This window comes from Gadus chalcogrammus, chromosome 16 (assembly GCF_026213295.1).
Source record: "Gadus chalcogrammus isolate NIFS_2021 chromosome 16, NIFS_Gcha_1.0, whole genome shotgun sequence".
Lineage (NCBI taxonomy): Eukaryota > Metazoa > Chordata > Actinopteri > Gadiformes > Gadidae > Gadus > Gadus chalcogrammus.
The window spans coordinates 850684-862697 of NC_079427.1; the positions used below are offsets into that span (position 1 = coordinate 850684).

General features: G+C 55.3%; 2 protein-coding genes across 2 annotated transcripts; both read left to right on the forward strand.

Moving 5' to 3' along the window:
* The first annotated feature begins 120 nt into the window (after positions 1-120).
* Positions 121-4515, forward strand: ppm1na (protein phosphatase, Mg2+/Mn2+ dependent, 1Na (putative)). Its single transcript, XM_056612341.1, has 6 exons — positions 121-526; positions 1339-1913; positions 2705-2822; positions 3194-3308; positions 3413-3476; positions 4006-4515. Exons 1-6 carry the CDS (start codon positions 121-123, stop codon positions 4513-4515), a joined length of 1788 nt encoding a protein of 595 aa, XP_056468316.1.
* A 1834-nt stretch (positions 4516-6349) lies between these two features.
* si:dkey-202g17.3 (4F2 cell-surface antigen heavy chain) lies at positions 6350-10312 on the forward strand. Its single transcript, XM_056612068.1, has 11 exons — positions 6350-6454; positions 6703-6849; positions 6957-7338; positions 7425-7586; positions 7688-7794; positions 7943-8020; positions 8091-8146; positions 8591-8777; positions 9372-9479; positions 9581-9625; positions 9816-10312. Exons 2-11 carry the CDS (start codon positions 6811-6813, stop codon positions 10179-10181), a joined length of 1530 nt encoding a protein of 509 aa, XP_056468043.1. The 5' UTR covers positions 6350-6454; positions 6703-6810; the 3' UTR covers positions 10182-10312.
* The last annotated feature ends 1702 nt before the right edge of the window (positions 10313-12014 follow it).

Here is a 12014-nt window from a genome sequence, read left to right on the forward strand (position 1 = left end):
CCCCTGCTCCTCGCCGCGGCCCTGGACCTGTTGAGGAAGACGCAGGGCAGCGGACGTGGCAGGAAGAGGCGGGGGGCCTGCAGCTCCGGAAAGAGGCTTGAGAAGCGGCTCCGCGGAGCCATGCGGACCGCCAGGCGGGCCAGCAACGTGGAGGTGCCCTCCTTCCTGCGCCAGCTGGCCAAGGAGACCGAGAAGATGGTCACCTTCTTCTTCAAGGGGGGGCCGCGAGAACGGGACGCGGGCGAGGACCGGGACGCGGACGGGGAGGACGCGGCGCCCAGCCCCTACCTGGACCGGCCCGTCCTGGAGAAGGTGGTGGCGGAGGGGGGGTGCGGGCGGGGCACCAGCTACGCCGTGGCCAGCATGCAGGGCTGGAGGAGCTCCATGGAGGACGCCCACACCTGCCTGCCCGCTCTGAAGGCCCCTCTGGCGGCCTGGAGCTACTACGCCGTGTTCGACGGCCACGCCGGCAGCAGCGTGGCCCAGTACTGCTCCAGGAACCTGCTGGACCACATCCTGGCCTCAGGTAGGCCGGAGACGCACACCCACCCCGATCCAGATCTGTAGATCTATAGATCTATAGATATCAAGGCAATAGAACTGAATTAGGGTACTTCTGTCTGATACATCTCACCAATCCAAACTCGGATAGGTAAAAAATATAAAAGAAAGGGATCTCATTGCGAAGATCATGTTACATTTAAAAGTCTTCACATGTTTAGTTTTCTACTGGCTAAACTGGTTTACAACTGACCAAACCAGTGAACATGCCCAGTATACTTTACATTACGCTTGGTGGAGATGAACTGGTCTGTGACCATTAATTACAACCCCAACTCAATTTAACCTCACCACAACCTCTGACCTCGACCTCTAACCCCATCACGACCCGCCAGCCCATCACGACCTCCAACCCCATCCTGACCTCTGACCCCATCACGACCTCTAACCCCACGACATCTGACCTCGACCCCTAACCCCATCCCGACCCCATCACAACCTCTAACCCCATCACGACCTCTGACTCCGACCCCTCATCCCATCACGACCTCTAACCCCACGACATCTGACCTCGACCCCTAACCCCATCCCGACCCCATCACAACCTCCAACACAATCACGACCTCTGACCCCTCACCCCACCACGACCTCTGACCTCGACCTCCCTCCCGACCTCTGACCCCATCACGACCTCTGACCCCTCACCCCACCACGACCTCTGACCTCGACCTCCCTCCCGACCTCTGACCCCTCACCCCACCACGACATCTGACCTCGACCTCCCTCCCGACCTCTGACCCCATCACGACCTCTGACCCCGGCTCCTCTGCTCCCCAGGGGCCCTGCGAGAGGAGGAGGACCCCGAGGAGGTGAAGGAGGGGGTGGGCAGTGCCTTCCTGGCGCTGGACTCCCACATGCACCAGCTGACCCGGCGGGACGACTGGGAGCGCAGCGGATCCACGGCGGCGGCCATCCTGATCTCGCCGCACCACCTCTACTTCATCAACTGCGGCGACTCGCGCACCCTGCTGTGCCGCGACGGCGCCGTGGCGTTCTACACCGAGGACCACAAGCCCTGCAACCCGCGGGAGCGCGAGCGCATCCAGAACGCGGGCGGCTCCGTGACGCTGCAGCGCGTCAACGGCTCGCTGGCCGTGTCCCGCGCCCTGGGGGACTTCACCTTCAAGGAGGTGGGCTGGCGGCCGCAGACGGAGCAGCTGGTGTCCCCGGAGCCCGAGGTGTACGAGATGGAGCGCAGCGCCGACCGCGACGAGTTCCTCATCCTCGCCTGCGACGGCGTCTGGGACGCCATCGGCAACGAGGAGCTGTGCGCCTTCGTGAGGAGCCGGCTGGTGGTCTGCGAGGACCTGAGGGAGATCTGCTGCCAGGTCCTTGACCTCTGCCTCTACAAGGTGAGACCGGGTCCGATGGACGGGTGGGAGGTTCGGTGTGCGCTGGTTCACGTCCCGCGGAGCTCCCTCCTGTCGCTCTGAGCTAGCATGCCTCAGCGGGACGCCGAGACACCTTCAGCTCCTGGGGGATTTATGAACCAATGACGTCGAAGCAGCGCGGGTGGGCTGGGGGAAGGTGGAGGGCCAAGGGTGGTGGTTTCCCAGGTGCTCCCCTGATTACGTTGCCTGGTAACCAGAGCAGCGCGCCCGTCCAGCGGGCCGGACCAGAGGAGAGGGGGTTTATAAATAGGAGACTTAGGGCCGCCGGGACGGGGAGAGGGCTATGTAAGGGACGGGATTAGGGATTAACACCACAGAGCCACAAGACACCACAACACTGCAGGGCTCTACAAGATGAGGACGAGAACAAGAAGGATTAGATTATACTACACACCAGTACACTGCCACACCAGCCAGGTGCCACCGTTATCACCCCCACCACCACCTCATCCACAATGCACCTCTTCACTAACGAGATGCAAAGCTGCGTAATCCTTAGTCACAGGTGATTTGGTGTGACGTCATCATTAACCAGTGCTATGATGCTGTCCCCTGAGTCACTGCACTAAATAACTTCACCTTCCAAACCTTAGAAGGTTCCTTATGTTCTATATGTATATATTTACCATTATATATATATATAATGGCTACCGCGCCCCTTCCTCCCCAGACTCAGGTCTCGTCGCAAGAGTAGTGCATGTTTGTTATTGAGCCACCTACCTGCTTCCTTTACACCCCCCCCCTGTCCACAGGGAAGCCTGGACAACATGAGCATCATCCTGGTGTGTTTCCCTGGCGCCCCCCAGCTGTCCCAGAAGGCACTGCAGGAGGAGGCGGCGCTGGAGAAACAGATCGACCTCACAGTGGGCGGTGCGTTCCTTCACCCCTCTAAAGGCTGTTCTACGCCCAAACACCGTCCGTCCTCTGCACCACCTGCCTCACCCTGCACAGACCTCAGGCCTGGTTTCCTGTCAGGGAGATATGCTTCCTAAGCAGGCAGCAGTATAATTATACAGGGGTCACTAGACGCCTTTGTACAGTTTACAGCGGCGGGCCGAGTTTGAACGCATAAACAGCCTCATGATTGGTTGAGACAAACATGCAGTGAAAGAAAGGAAAACTCCCAATTCACATTAAACTCGTCTGCAATCAGATTTCAAACACTCATCCAAAGTCAGAGTGGTGAGACTTGATCTGAAACCTAACGATGTGACTATTGATCCGTCTATCGTCCGTTTCAGAGATCATCGCGTTGATCAGGTCCAGGAACGAGGATCCTGACCTGCTGTACGTCATCAAGTTCCTGACGGCGGAGAACCTGGAGGGGCTTCCCCCAGGGGGCGGGGTCATCAGCAAGTGAGCAGCGCCCCCTCACACACCCCCGCTGTTAGAGCGTAGCCAAAGAGGACTCCCAGGGACCTGGACCAGCAGACCTGCTGTAACGTGTGTTCTCTCTACAGGCGTGACTGCATCATCGCTGCCTACCAGAAGCACATCCTGGCTGGGAAGAGCCAGGAGCCAATGGTGAGCAACGCTCACAGAGAGCTACATCTAGATGAAGAAGATCTTCATGATCTACACGACCTACATTATCTACATTTAGAAGATCTACATCTACATCTAAAAGATCCACATCTAGAGCTACATCAAGATGTAGGAGATCTACATGATCTGGATGAAGAAGATCTACATGATCTACACAACCTACATTATCTACATGTAGAAGATCTACATCTAGATCTAAAAGATCCACATCTAGAGCTACATCTAGATGTAGCTGTATGTTGATCTTCTACTTCTAGATCTATGGCAGGAGCACAGATCTAGATTTATCTAGGTGTAAATCCAGATCTAGATCTGGATCTAGATGCAGATCCTTGTGCTCATGATGGGACTATGTATGCTCCTGCCATCTGGGGTGTCCACCATACTGGTCCTCTCACAGATCATCTGGGGGGTCCACCACACTGGTCCTCTCACAGATCATCTGGGGTGTCCACCATACTGGTCCTCTCACAGATCATCTGGGGGGTCCACACTGGTCCTCTCACAGATCATCTGGGGGGTCCACCACACTGGTCCTCTCACAGATCATCTGGGGGGTCCACACTGGTCCTCTCACAGATCATCTGGGGGGTCCACACTGGTCCTCTCACAGATCATCTGGGGGGTCCACCACACTGGTCCTCTCACAGATCATCTGGGGGGTCCACCACACTGGTCCTCTCACAGATCATCTGGGGGGTCCACCACACTGGTCCTCTCACAGATCATCTGGGGGGTCCACCACACTGGTCCTCTCACAGATCATCTGGGGGGTCCACACTGGTCCTCTCACAGATCATCTGGGGGGTCCACCACACTGGTCCTCTCACAGATCATCTGGGGGGTCCACACTGGTCCTCTCACAGATCATCTGGGGGGTCCACCACACTGGTCCTCTCACAGATCTCATGAAGGAGAGCGTATCTGCTCCTCAGTTAATAATGAAGCTCTGACTCCTCTGACCAATCAGGACGTCGTCCAGGAGGAGCCGGAGAAAGACTCCAGCTCCAGTGAATGATCCTGAGGACCTCCACCCTGAGGATCTCCACCCTGAGGACCTCTGAGGACCTCCACCATGAGGACCTCCACCATGAGGACCTCCTTCCTGGAGACCTCCACCCTGAGGACCTCCACCCTTGGGTCCTCCACCCTGAGGACCGCCACCCTCTAAGCACCTCCAACCTGAGGACCTCCACCCTGAGGACCTCCCCCCTCTGAGGACCTCCACCCTGGGGACCTCCACCATGAGGACCTCCACCCTCTGAGGACCTCCACCCTGAGGACCGCCACTCTGAGGACATCCACCCTCTGAGGACCTCCACCCTGAGGACCTCCCCCCTCTGAGGACCTCCACCCTCTGAGGACCTCCACCCTGAGGACCTCCCCCCTCTGAGGACCTCCACCCTGAGGACCTCCACTCTCTGAGGACCTCCACCCTCTGAGGACCTCCACCCTCTGAGGACCTCCACCCTCTGAGGGCTTGGTCCCGGTTCCTGGTCTGAGTCGGACCCTGCGTCCTCAGCTCCAGGTTAAGGTCTGCTCAGAGAACCGGCCAATCACCTCCTGTTCAGAGGGGCTCAGAGAGCGGGTCAGTTCCTGTTCAGAGAGGCTCAGAGAGCGGTTCACTTCCTGTTCAGAGAGGCTCAGAGAGGGAACCAATCACAGCCCACAGACTTCTTTTCGTGGTACAATAAAAATAATTAAAATGATGTCTGACGTTGCCTTTTCTGTGCATAGAACGAAACTAGACGCTCATATTTGAAAGTCAATGTGTCAGTAGGACATATTGCCCCTCTCTCTGACCAAGAGGAACTGGCTTGGTTGCACTAGATCGAAATTGTTTTGAATCTCACAAATATGCACAAATAACGTAGTTCGGTTTGTCAGAACTATGTCGCTCTATCACAGACAGAGACAGAAACAGAGACAGAGAGACAGAAAAAGAGACGGACAGAGACAGAGACACACGACCACTGATGCAGCCATCATATTTGTCCCACAGATCAACAACAACATGGTCAATATCCGTTAAAGGAAAGGTCAGAGGTCACCGGTGCCCCAAATCTGCATTGCACGGCAAAACGTGTGACCTCTGTCCACGTGCAAGCGCAGCGAAGCCTGCTCTACCCTCAGTAGATGTTGTCTACACAGCCAAGTGTGAGAGCAGTGGTCTGGAATGGATGGAATGATGCAGACTTGAAGGCATTTACCCAGAGAGAGGGGGGGGTTCTAAGAAACACACTCACAGCTACTTAGCGGTTCCCTTTAGCATTATAGAATATGCTCGTAAACGCTAGAGCAACATATTGTTTACTGTGCCATAGAAACTAGAAGGCAAATATGTGCATAATATGTATGCATTAAATAAGGTTTTCTTAAGAAAATAATCTGCAAAATAAGCATAGGGTTAAATTCTGTGATAGACGACAGGCTGGATATAATAATTGAATAAAGGTGGCAAAGAATAGATTGAGTCTAGAAGGTACTTGTTTGTTGATCGGTCTACCTCCTGAACCAGGAAGTTCCTTCAGATGAACTTGTGCCTGAATGCCGCTGAGGCACTTGGCCCAGGGGTGTGGAATTCAAACCCTGCACGAACACACAACCCCTTCATTAATCACACAACTTTCAGCTTACTGTGAGAAATCAGACTTTAGTACCAAACAGATTACCAGGAGGGGGCCCCGAGTCCTCAGCCCAGCAGGGGGGGTCATGGGCCAGCAGAATGTGTGGTCAGGGTGCAGGAGACACCTCTGTGTAGTAATTACACCAGAAGGGCCTCCACTGGCCACATTCTCCTCCCACCTCCTGCTCTCTGATGAGGAGCAGTGAACACAACATCAGAGAGCTGCACAACCGGAGGAGCACACAGCAGGTCGGCCTCCACGAAGGACGAAGGACGAGGAAGACGAGGAGGGAAGGCTGGAGAGCAAAGAGCAGCAGCTTCAGAGCTCACTGTGAGTCGGACGTGTTGCTGTTCAGTGACAGACTGAGACAGAACGAGACCTCCTACCGCAGTCTACATAAAGGGACCTTTTTAGTCGAGCTTTAGTGATAAATAACTTGTCCTGAACCATGTGAAACAATGTTTCACTATGATTGATATCGTTGTAAATCGTGTTTTCATTGGTCCCTGCTGTTGTGGTTCTGCCTGTCTAGTACCTCAGACCTGACTAATTATGTTAATTGATCACCTATTCGTCAGCCTCTGGAGGAGGTTCCTGGTTTCCTGTTCGTTTAACTCCCGGGACGTGAAGAGTCGCAGTAAACCCCAGGCACCAAGCTTGTGGACCGTCTCCGTCTGCAGGGACCCATGGACGAGCCAAGAAGAGAGTCCCTAGAGGACAGCGCGGTAGGGAAGCGATCCGACGCTAATTCCATTTGCCGCAAATGCTACACATGTGTTCATGAGGACCAACGCAAACATTATAAAAAGTGTGACCTGGATTCCCCCCTCAGTCCCGCAGGATGCGTCTCAACGCCGGAGAGCCCGCCGCTTACGGCAGCATAGTGGCGGCGGCCGACCCCGAGTCGCCCCCCCGGGGAGACGTGGAGGCGGCCCCGCTGCTGTCCCCGGCGCCCCGCGCGGTGCTGCGGCCTCTGAGCAAGGAGGAGCTGGAGGAGGCGGCCGGGGGCCCGCGGTGGACTAGGATCCGGTCCCGCCTGGTCCTACTCTTCTGGCTGACGTGGCTCGCCATGCTCGGAACGGCGATCTTTATCGTGGTGAAGAGCCCCCGTCCGGTGGCCCCCCCGCTGCGGTGGTGGCAGAAGTCCCTATTCTACCGGCTGCAGCCCGCCCTGTTCATGGACTCTCAGCCCGGGAGTCTCCGAGGCATCGAGGGTGAGGGACCGTTTCAACAACTACATTTGCTTACTTTTAATTGAAAAGGAAACCTCGTTTACTTTAACCCACCGTCCCCTCCCCAGCGGTGTGCGCCCAGCTGGCCTACATCAGGTCCCTGGGTGTGGGGGCCGTGGTCCTGGAAGGCCTGTTCCTCACAGGGGCGTCTCCCGACGGCCCGGTCCTCAACGACAGCCTGGTGACCGGGCCTCAGGTGGACCACCTGCTCAAGGAGAGCAGCAAAGCCGGTGAGTGAAAACACAGCACGATACTGAAGATGTAACCCATAAGCAGGTCTTCTGTCAGCGCTACATGATGTGTAGAGTGACGTGATGTCCACTCCCTACAGGCCTGAGGGTGGTGCTCGATCTGTGTGAGCTGAACTTCACCGCATCAACCGAGGTTTCAGAAGTGAACGACACAAGCGTGTCTCCGGAGCGTCTCTCCACCGTCCAGGTGAGCCCTGGCCTTTGATGTTCACATCCGTTTGATCCCAAATCCAACAGTTCTAGTTCAGCAGTGAGTAACTTGATGCAGGGTGTCTACAACAAGTGTGTCCCAGTCAGGAGTTTAGAATAATGGACGGCTGTACGGTTTCTCCCAGCATGCGTTGAAGTCCTGGCTGGAGAAGGGCGTGGCCGGGTTTGCGATCTGCGACACGGATCCAGCCTATTCAGAACGGGTAAGGAGTCGTTCCCCGTCCCTCCCCCTCCATCTCTGCCCTGGCTAACCTGAAGCTCTCCGGCGTCTAGACCCTGACGGAGTGGAGGAGGGTCATCAGGGGGTTAAACGAGACGTGTGCTGACAGGTAAAGGTGTGACTGACGGGTAAAAGGTGTGAGTGACGTGTAGAGGGGTGTGAGTGACGGGTAGAGGGGTGTGAGTGACGGGTAGAGGGGTGTGAGTGACGGGTAGAGGGGTGTGAGTGACGGGTAGAGGGGTGTGAGTGACGTGTAGAGGGGTGTGAGTGACGGGTAGAGGGGTGTGAGTGACGGGTAGAGGGGTGTGAGTGACGGGTAGAGGGGTGTGAGTGACGGGTAGAGGGGTGTGAGTGACGGGTAGAGGGGTGTGAGTGACGGGTAGAGGGGTGTGAGTGACGGGTAGAGGGGTGTGAGTGACGGGTAGAGGGGTGTGAGTGACGGGTAGAGGGGTGTGAGTGACGGGTAGAGGGGTGTGAGTGACGGGTAGAGGGGTGTTTGGGGTTCGTTACACTGTGTGTTTGGGGGTGCGTTTCAATGTGTGCTGTACCCCAGGATTGTGCTGGTGAGGCAGACCGGAGAGGAGCTCAACTCCACCCGCTCCTTCAACGGGTCGTTGGTGGAGGTGGTGATGAGGTCCATACTCCCTCCCACGCATCACATCCTGTCTGCACAGGAAGTGGCTGAAAGCATGGAGGCGTGTCTGCGGGAGGGCGCCGGCGCGGTTTGGCCCAGCTGGACGGTGAGCCGATGGTCAATAGGGGTTTAGGATCTAGCTGTAGAAACGCTGTAGTACATTTTCAAGGCCACTCTGTGGCGCTGGTTCTCCACCAATGAAAGAAGACGGGTGGAGAAAGCAGTTTTTTAAACCTTTTAGATTGAGCAGAAAATACTTTATAGTGTACAGTTAGTTATTACATTTACCAAGTGGCTGCATTTAAAGCTACAAAACGATTCAAATCAAACAAATTTGACGGAACTCTGGGTTCCCCTCCTAGGGAGGGGGCGAAGACTTCATCGTTTGCCAGGCGTCCACACGAAAACGCATAGGGACGTTTTGATCATAACCTCCCTGGGACCTGGTTTCAAAAAAGTGAATTTTCCGCCACCGAAAACGTCTTGATCCGTCTAGACGGTCAGCCCGGACGGTTTTCACCAAAAAATTGTTTCCGTGTGGACGGCGCCTTAGACTCCATCGGTGTCACGTGATCTAGTAGGAGGACTTCTCTGGTTGTGGCTGAGAATAGGAGACCATCACGTTCAGACCCAGCCCAGCTTGTTGTGGTATCTGTGATGTTCCAGTGAAGGGGTGAACTGAGGCCATGTGTTCCTACAGATGGGAGGGAGAACGTCCAGCGAGTTCCAGAAGCTTCTGCTGGTGCTGATGATGACTCTTCCCGGGAGCCCCGCCCTCCAGCCCGGCGACGAGCTCAGCAGCACTCGGGTACGCCCCCGCCCCCCCCCCCCCGCGCCCCCCCCCCACCCCTTTTGACAGATGCCTCCATCTGTTTCCTCCTGCTGAAATCCTTTCCTCCTCCCATGCAGAATGTGACGTTGCCAGAAGACCAGGACGTCCCGTCTTCAAACACGGTGAGGTGGTCCTCTGGAGCCCGGCGGGCGCTAAGGGACGGGCGCTAAGGGACGGGCGCTGAGGGACGGGCGCTGAGGGACGGGCGCTGAGGGACGGGCGCTGAGGGACGGGCGCTAAGGGACGGGCGCTAAGGGACGGGCGCTGAGGGACACCTCCCTAACACCTCCTCCTCTCCCCCTGGTGCTGTAGGACAGGGAGAGGCGCCTGGCTCTTGCTCTCTACACCTCCCTCAGCCTCTCCAAAGCCAGAGAGGAGGCTCTGGTCTCCGGGAGCTTCACCATGCTGTCCTTCAACTCCTCCTCCTCCACCCTGGCTCCGCCCATCCTGGGCTTCCTGCGCTCCTGGGGCTGCGTCCAGATCCTGGTGGTGCTGAACGTGGGACCGGACTCCCAGAGCCTGGACCCCCACTGGGCCGGCGGCCTGCCCAGCGCCGGGGTCTTCATGGTGGGCACGGGCCTGGACCGCATGGGGTCAGTGGCTCTGAGCGCGCTGAGCCTCCGGCCCCAGGAGGCCGTGGTCATCAAACTCATCGAGGCCAGGAGCTTCTCCGAGTGACGGCCTCCTCTGGGGAACCCGGAGTTGTTGGAAGGGAAAGGTTTCCTGCTGCCAGAGAAAGATGATGTTTTTAAATCAATCTGGCTGTGAAATATTGTGGGAAAAAAATAATTAAAGGTGTTAAAACAGTGCCATCCGGATGTTTATTGAGAAGGTCCACGGAGTGTTGACAAGGTTGGATCCATAAACTCTGAGCTGTGATTGTGAGAAGGCCACACGGGGGCGCTGTAGCATCAACAATAGCTAGTTGCTAACCCGTCGGCTGCAATAGTATAGCCTCAACATTAAAATGTAGACATTTCTGAGAAACTTTACTGCCAAAATAATGTAACAAGCGCTATTAATAATCCTGAAGAACTGATTTTTTTTAATGCTTAGTCATTGAGCTTGTGAATATGGAGAAGTCAACTTTTAATTTCACAATACCAAGTTCCTCAAAATATTTGTTTTTACCCAATAACAAAATAGCAATGTCTGACTCATACAGTAGATTAAATATAATGGAAAATCTTAAGGCGCATACCCAACTTAAAATCAGTTATATATTATTCACCTCACTAACTTTCACCAAACGATGGAAATGTTGAAGGCCCACCAATTTCGGTGAGTGAACGTCACTTACAAATATTTTTACCATCCGTAATTTCTCAATTCTTCTGGGGAAATCATGTTGAGTTTGGCTGTTCTCGGACGTGTCGTAGCGCTCTGACCCGGGCTGGGGGATTAGGGTGTGTTAGGATAACGGGGTAATCTTAGCCTGCTGACGCGGCTCTGGTGTCTCTGACTCACTCTGATGGGCCAGGGGATTCTGCTGTGTAAGCAAACTGCCAGAATCATCTCACTGTTGTACATAGGGCTTTTGGAAGGTGTCTAAAGCTAAAGTCATCCAGTTCTCCTCCCCACTGAAGCTCCAGAGATCCTCAGCTGGGCTGCCCACTGATACCAACCTGACTCTGGACTGTAGAGTCCAACCTCAGCCTGTACTGTGACTCTGGACCGTAGAGTCCAACCTGTACTGTGACTCTGGACTGTAGAGTCCAACCTCAGCCTGTACTGTGACTCTGGACCGTAGAGTCCAACCTGTACTGTGACTCTGGACCGTAGAGTCCAACCTGTACTGTGACTCTGGACCGTAGAGTCCAACCTGTACTGTGACTCTGGACCGTAGAGTCCAACCTGTACTGTGACTCTGGACCGTAGAGTCCAACCTGTACTGTGACTCTGGACCGTAGAGTCCAACCTGTACTGTGACTCTGGACTGTAGAGTCCAACCTGTACTGTGACTCTGGACCGTAGAGTCCAACCTGTACTGTGGCTCTGGACCGTAGAGTCCAACCTCAGCCTGTACTGTGACTCTGGACCGTAGAGTCCAACCTGTACTGTGACTCTGGACCGTAGAGTCCAACCTGTACTGTGACTCTGGACCGTAGAGTCCAACCTGTACTGTGACTCTGGACCGTAGAGTCCAACCTGTACTGTGACTCTGGACCGTAGAGTCCAACCTGTACTGTGACTCTGGACCGTAGAGTCCAACCTGTACTGTGACTCTGGACCGTAGAGTCCAACCTGTACTGTGACTCTGGACCGTAGAGTCCAACCTGTACTGTGACTCTGTACCGTAGAGTCCAACCTGTACTGTGACTCTGGACCGTAGAGTCCAACCTGTACTGTGACTCTGGACCGTAGAGTCCAACCTGTACTGTGACTCTGGACCGTAGAGTCCAACCTGTACTGTGACTCTGGACCGTAGAGTCCAACCTGTACTGTGACTCTGGACCGTAGAGTCCAACCTCAGCCTGTACTGTGACTCTGGACCGTAGAGTCCAACCTGTA

What these genes read in the sequence shown, in the direction of transcription:
- ppm1na (XM_056612341.1), top strand. Translation starts at nt 121, where the DNA reads ATGCGGACCGCCAGGCGGGCCAGCAACGTGGAGGTGCCCTCCTTCCTG. An exon ending in GATCGACCTCACAGTGGGCG is followed by an intron (nt 2,823 to 3,193) that starts GTGCGTTCCTTC and finishes CGTCCGTTTCAG; the next exon opens with AGATCATCGCGTTGATCAGG. An exon ending in GGGGGCGGGGTCATCAGCAA is followed by an intron (nt 3,309 to 3,412) that starts GTGAGCAGCGCC and finishes TTCTCTCTACAG; the next exon opens with GCGTGACTGCATCATCGCTG.
- si:dkey-202g17.3 (XM_056612068.1), top strand. Translation starts at nt 6,811, where the DNA reads ATGGACGAGCCAAGAAGAGAGTCCCTAGAGGACAGCGCG. An exon ending in CAAGGAGAGCAGCAAAGCCG is followed by an intron (nt 7,587 to 7,687) that starts GTGAGTGAAAAC and finishes CACTCCCTACAG; the next exon opens with GCCTGAGGGTGGTGCTCGAT. An exon ending in ACGTCCCGTCTTCAAACACG is followed by an intron (nt 9,626 to 9,815) that starts GTGAGGTGGTCC and finishes CTGGTGCTGTAG; the next exon opens with GACAGGGAGAGGCGCCTGGC.